General features: G+C 41.7%; 1 protein-coding gene across 1 annotated transcript; it reads left to right on the top strand.

Moving 5' to 3' along the window:
- The first annotated feature begins 2,391 nt into the window (after positions 1-2,391).
- LOC107591874 (uncharacterized) lies at positions 2,392-6,829 on the top strand. Its single transcript, XM_016281146.1, has 2 exons — positions 2,392-2,582; positions 4,755-6,829. The coding sequence occupies exons 1-2, from the start codon at positions 2,530-2,532 to the stop codon at positions 6,745-6,747; spliced, it is 2,046 nt and encodes a 681-aa protein (XP_016136632.1). The 5' UTR covers positions 2,392-2,529; the 3' UTR covers positions 6,748-6,829.
- Positions 6,830-7,193: the final 364 nt, after the last annotated feature.

Below are 7,193 nucleotides of genomic sequence, written 5' to 3'. Positions count from 1 at the left end.
TGTGTTTTCACTGGTATACAGTAGGAGGCGTTATTAAACATCTTCTGAAAGAGTTGAACATCTGGATCAAAACACAGGGAAGAAGCAGAAAAAAGCTGTTGTGTATGTAAGCAGATGCATATGTAAAATAACGTGATCATCAAACATTAATCATTACATAAATCAAAACTGCCTAACTTTACAGAATGAAATGATGATGCAAGAAGTGGTTTAGGACTGTGAAAGCTTTGGATGTATTGATGGAAGCAGTCTCTTCTATGTTTTGATCATCGTTCTAAATCTGAACCAGACGTAGTCTTTTACAAAAACAAAATTTTCTCAGCTTTTTGTTCAAAATGTTGCTTTTTTTTCATGATACTTACCCACATTAAAGTGTTGATAAAAAAAGATTGCTTGAAGCTAGAATAAAACTTTTTTCCCTTTCCTTTAAAAAAACAAAACAGAGGCTGTGTTTTTTGTTCTGACTTATTGCATGTTAAGATATTAATACAACAAAATATTCAGCACACACTTCTTGTCAGAAAAGGATACATAAAGTATTGTCTTTTGTTGTTATATATTATGGTTTGTGTTACACGTCTAAAGATGTCTTATGCATCTCACGACTATGTTGGGTATGAAATAATGTCTGTGTGCATGTGTTTAAAACAACAAACTGATGATTTATATGCTTAATGATCTATAATTGTATATACATTGTTGTGATTGATTGTGGCTGGAATTATTAAGAACTTGGTAAGAAAAAAATAATCAAATACAGAAAGTTCAAAATTCGTTTCTGGAATTTTTTATTTCTAGAAATTTTTCACATCTTCAAAACTGAAAGTGTAATTTAAGTTATTTTCGGTGTGATCAGGAGAAGATGCCTCAAAACGCGTATCCGCGTTAATCGACCTCAGAGGGTTAAACATAGGCCACTGAATGTAAAGTAAAGTTATTGTTAGACTCTGTGTTGTGTTTTCTTCCCCATGGCCATGGCCTCCCAGTCTGCCTGCTCCGCCATGGCCTCCCAGTCTGCCTGCTGCGCCATGACCTCCCAGTCTGCCTGCTCCGCCATGGCCTCCCAGTCTGCCTGATCCGCCATGGCTCCCCGAAATGCCTGATCCACCATGGGTCCCGGAACGGGTACCGCCTTGGAGGCCCTCCGTCCCTGGAAGCCTGTCCTGAGAGGCCTCCTGAGTGCCCACCCCCCCTCCCCGTTGGTTGTTATGATGCGCGTGGACACGCCTTCCGGGAGGGGGGAGTAATGCCAGAATCTGTTCCTGTCTTGTGTTGTGTCTTGATTCCTTTATGTCATTAAAGACTGATGATTAAGATTCTCCTCGTTCCTTGCTCCTTGTTCCTCGCTCCTCACAGTAGGCACACCGTGACAGGTATGTAATGTCACTGTAAACTTACATCATTTACAGGAGGTATATACTTTAAAATAACTATTTGTATCATTACATGACACATACATCTTCAAATAATATATCCATCACATTGAATGTTGAACTTTTTTTTTATTTTTTTTTATTTTGGCGCAGTTCACTGTAAAAATAGTTGCATTCTGAAATTGAAATATATATGCATCTTCATGACTAGACAGACACCGGTGAGTTTCTCTTTATTCTAACGCACTAGGTTTCTCTATAGATGCAAATCACTCAACCGGAGGTAATCCTGTCAGATCGTCCCTTTGAGCTAGCGTGTAGGGTCAGCCAATCTGGTTTCGCCCGTTAAAGTTAACCTTTTCAAATAACAGTCGCGATCCCGGACAGCGAGTGACTTTACATATGCAGCTAAAATCGTATTTTCTCCAGTCATTGTTAAAAACAAAAACAAGCTGACAAACTTCATAGCTAGCGTTAGTGAAGTGGTCAGGGGAACCTTTCTTCCTCCACCTAAGCTCTGCCCACAGAAAAATTTCACAATGTTTACTAACAGAAAAAGGGTATATTACAGACCCATTTTAAATCTTCTGTTTGTATATATATATAAAACAAAAAAGTTGTGTCTGTTCAATTTGTGCTCCTTCCTGCAAAAAAAATTAAATTATATATATATATATATATATATATAAATGTAGGATATCAGACCGAATCAGACAATCTAAGATTTGGTCAAAACCGAGTTGAGGCACGAGGAGTCACAAAAATTCCACAGAGGCCCAAGACAACAGGATATCATAAATCAGACCCTAGCCCTTCTGAAGCAAGCCTAAACCTAAACCTAAACCCCTGCCACAGAACAGTTTTCAACATCGTCTCAGTGATCCGCCATAAAACAGTGATTCTGTCCTAATTCCCTTGCATATTAATGGTGGAGTTCCCTTTAAAATCTTAAATGATTCCCTTTGAGCTAAATTATTGACCTGTTTCCCTTTACAGTTATTGGTGGAGAATGCGGGCAACGATCCACCTAAAGTGTGAGCATAAACCAAGTTATTTCATATTTCCATTGCTGCGGATGAAATATGAGAAGCTTCTGTTGAGACTGGTGTGTGTGTGTGTTGCGTGTGTGTGACGTAAGCAGCGCGCGACCGCTTGAATGAATGCAGAGAAGGCTGTAACGCGAGTCCGCCTCTCCGTTGTTAAACTGCAGTAAGTGTAACTTCAAGTTAACATCTGAGATCGTACAATAAGGTAGAAATTGAGCGTGTTCCTCATTTTTGTAATGCCTTGTTTTATAGCTGAATTGATTCATTGCGTGTTCCAGTGTTTTCAATCGCTATTCTCCCTGAATCTCAGGCACCGTTAGCTGAACGACGCTAAACTGTAGTAGTTAAAAGGGAAATAAATAGGTGGATAAAGAATAGTTTGAGCGTGTTCCTCAATCTTCTTATCAAAGCCTTATTATTCATAGTTTGATTTCAATGCGTGTCCCATTGTTATGCCATGCTATTCGATTCCCTGAGTTAAACATTACGAGATAATGCTTGTCTGCCTGTGTCTGTTCACAAAGTAAATTTAATTTAGCTTAACACTGCGTGTAAGTGAATATTAACTTTGCACCAACAGCGAAGAAAACCTGTTGTTTAAGTGTCCAGAGAAACTGGCACAGAGATTTAAAGATCTGCTGAGATCGTTATCACTGGTGCCCCTAACTGCAGCACAAAGCTGCTATTTGAATAAAGTTAAACTTAACCCCGAACGAACCGAGAGTTTAAGCGCCACATCGCAAAATCAACCAAAAGCGGTGTTGTTATTTGTACAGTGTTGAAATGCGCCGACATTTCGTGTAATACGCTTAACTGTACTTGCAATGCAACTATTCACAGGCTAGCCACTAGAGCGTGTGTTGGTTGCCATAGTTACGATCGTGACACGGAAGTCTGAACCTACTTCCGAAGCAACTCTGAACTGCGCACGCGCAGCACAGCGACGCTATTGTAAACAAACCCCACGGGTGGCTAAGCTAACCAAACAGTTGTTTACATTGAAGTCTATGCTAAAGCCTTTAGCCTCAAAGGTTAGCAGTTAGCATTAACATCCAGTAGTTGAATTCAGTGTCTGTTTGGGCAACGATAAAGTGATTTAACCCTTTAAACATCTAAACTAATACACCTGTTGGTCTCTTTCTCTCTCTTATTCCTCCCTTTTCTCACTTCTTACCACTTTATCTTACTTTACTAGAAAGGGAAATACTAACTCACAATTATTAATTGTGCCAAATTCAAATTTAATTAAAACATTAAATTTATTTGGAATCATTCAAATGTTCCCCTCCGATCATTTCATATGATCATTATTTCTAGTATTCCCTCTTATGCCTAATCATCTTAGGTACGAATAAGCCTTGAACTTTAAAGTTTAATAAACTTATTATACCTAATTGATTTGATTACCTATCAATAAATTCTATTCAGACTTATACTTACTCATTATTTTATTGCGTTTTACCCCTTTTCTTCCTGTGGTTATACACTTAGCCATTATTGTTTTATTTTGATTTCCTTCGTTATTTAATTTCCTTTCTACTTACTTTGCCCATTTATTACTTTTAATTTTACTTTACCATTCTTTTTTCCTCTGGAGATCCTAGCTTGGGAACGACACACCCAAGCCCTAATATGAGACAGTGTTATCCCTCGCTACGAGTTCAAATAAATTAGAAAGACAACGTTCTTTCCCTCAAATTTTATTTTGTTTGATTAGTTGTGCAGCAACTAAGAACAACAACTATTCTACTCGTAGTTGAGCATAACAGCATCAGAGCCTGCTAGTGGACACGATCCACTCAGTTTACTGAGTAAACTCCTGAGCTCTCCTTCCCTTTTCTCCTGTCACCTCCTGCTTTCTTTCCTCTTTACTCTTCACATGCGTAGGGACCTGTAAGAACCATCAATCAATCCTATGTGAATGAAATACATAATCTTGTTGAAAAAGACGAATCATCCGTATGAATTTGATTGTAATCAACCCCTCCTTGTTCTTCCTAACCTCCCTACATTTGGAAACGCAATCCAAATTTTAGAATCTCATCCAATGCTGAGATCGATTTAATAGAGATAAGTGTTGAACAACTGTCGCCTTCGCAGCCTCCCTGGTGAGCGGCACAACTGTAAGGTGTACGGTGTCAATCCTGTCAGACTAAGAAAAGAGATATCAACATTATTATTGCATTCTTTTGTCTAAAACAGAGATTTAATAATATTGTTTACCTTCTTGATAACCACATTAAATTGAAAAAAAAATTCTCAACCAAAAAGGAATTGTTTTTTTTTTTACTGAATTGTTTTGACCTTTTTCTCTCTTTTTCCTATTCCTCGTTAGAAGTGACGAAGTCTTCGCATCCCTAGTCTACTTAGACACCCCGAGACCAACACAATCATCACCACACTTCACTAGTGGGTCACAGTCACTGATACCACACTTAGTTGTCCCACCACACATAGGCTTCTACTCTACACAGATCTGTGTCAGTCTCTCTTCTCCCCAGCGTGCCAAAATGCCGCAGACAGCAGACCCCATTGCCCATGGGGAAGATGTGAATACTTGGCTGAGAGGCATGACAGACAGCCTCACCCCCAAGACATTTGAACTGTTATTATTTTTAATAATAATCCTAATCCTGAGAAGATTCCTGACACAAGATTCAAGACAGAACAACAACCACGAGGAGCTAGTCAAAATCACCAGCTCCCTAAGCTACGCCTTCACAACCCAGCTGAAACTGAGCGACAAGCACATCACCCACCTTCAAGAGGAGCTGACACGTGCTCAACGCCGCATAGACAAGCTGGAAGTGAAAGTTCAAGATCAACTCAAAGCACCCAACGAGAGGGAGCAGGAAACAACGGAACAAGTTATGAAACTCCAAGCAGCCCTGGCAGCAGCGCAGCTCGACCAGCAACATTCAAAGGCTGTCCAGAAAGACCTGGTAAACAGACTCCAGTATGCCGAACAGCTACTAGAGAAAGCCAAGAATCACATCAGAGACAAGAATGTTGAAATCAGTACCCTGAAAGACCACCTTGAAAGGTATAGAACTGAAATGGACAATCTGACCCAACAACTAGACGATACCAACGATGAGCTCTACATGGTCAGAAAAGAACTCAAAGATGCTTATGAGCTGAAACAAGAGCCAAGAAAAGAGAAGCATCTCTCAGCCTCACCACTGCTGAGCAGAGCAGAGTCCCATATCCAAGAACCGGCATATGACGAAAGGCGCGAAGGGCCACAACCCAAAACCTCACCTGCCTTCGCCACACAAGCCTTTCCTGCCAACGAAAGAATACCTCCCATCCAAGCAGACCTTGGAGCTGCACATGGGATGACCATCAAAGACCTCAACAAGCTGTCTAAAAACATCAGCAGTTTCAACCCAAACTCTGCAGAGGGCCACGACATCCAGGCCTACCTGCAAGATATCGAGTTTTATCTGGAAATGAGACCTCGTGTGACTGACAGAGACAGGTTATACCTCCTAAGAGCCACATCAAGTCCTGAGGTACGAAACTTCCTAGATCGACAGCCCAGTCAAACAAAGTCAAGCTACCAGCTACTTCGTGAGGTCCTTATTAAAGAGTTTACAGACCCTGAGTCTGAACTTGGACTGTTAACTGCTTTGGAGATCAAGCAAGGTCGACAAGAGGTTCCACAAGCTTACTACAACCGACTCCGACAAGCCTACTTTGGTGCACACAACGAACCTGACCTCGAAGAGGATGTGAACTTCAAAAGCCTCTTCCTAAGAAACCTGCACCCTGGAGTCAGCCACCATCTAGGCGTCATGGCCTGTCCACGCTCCATGACCATCCAACAGTTGCGTGACCTAACACAGAAGGCCTACAACAAGCAGAAGATGGCCTCAAAGAAAGGTAACAAAACATCCACACTCTTGAACTCTGTAACCAAAGACTCAAGCCTTGCACTGGACGACACCCAGTGGCATCACGACACCAGAGTCTTCCATCAAGAGCACAGAGAACGTGACCCCCATGTCCACGACAGCTTTCAGCCCAGCCGCTGGAAAAATCCATGGGAACAGCCACGCTTCTCAAGAAACCCAAAAGATAGGAACAACTGGAAACCTAACCAGACATCCAAAGGTAATCGCCTGACTCATCCAAGAGCAACTCGTGTGAGTAAGCGACAGCAAAACCCACCTCAGCACCACTCAGACATGCACAGTGCTGAGTATGCAGAAGAACAAGACAGCTTACCATCAGAAGACATGGAACAAGTCATGAGACAAATGAAAGAGTTCCTTCAAGAAAAGCTGAACATGGATGACCACAAAGTTGAGTCATGCTCGCTGTGACCAGCGACAGAACGGAAGGCCGGTGATCACCTGGTACACCACATCAGAGATGACAAGCACCTGTTCAACAACCACCCAGAACGAGCAAGTCTCTCACGGCCAACTGTTGATGAAACTCTGAGGTACCAAAGAACATCACCTCAGTCACCCATCGCTCAATAACAAACTGTCAAATCAACTCCAAGAACCACATTCCTGTCTGTGCAACAGCAACCACCCAAGCACAGAAGGTCAGAAAGTCTGCCACAACCAGAAGGCATCACAAGAGAAATGCAACATAGGAGACAAAGTTTGCACCCCAGCTTCACACAGCCATGCCAAACTAGCTCTGACTGTCTGCTAAAGAACTTCCTGCCTTGCTGGACTGACCCCCATTAGATCATGGACACGCCCTCATCCAAGCCAAGGATGCAGAGAGCCCGTCTTCACTGACATACAAGAAAAGG

This window comes from Sinocyclocheilus grahami, unplaced genomic scaffold (genome assembly GCF_001515645.1).
Source record: "Sinocyclocheilus grahami isolate Dianchi unplaced genomic scaffold, SAMN03320097.WGS_v1.1 scaffold147.1, whole genome shotgun sequence".
NCBI lineage: Eukaryota > Metazoa > Chordata > Actinopteri > Cypriniformes > Cyprinidae > Sinocyclocheilus > Sinocyclocheilus grahami.
This window is presented reverse-complemented; position numbering and strand designations above follow the sequence as displayed.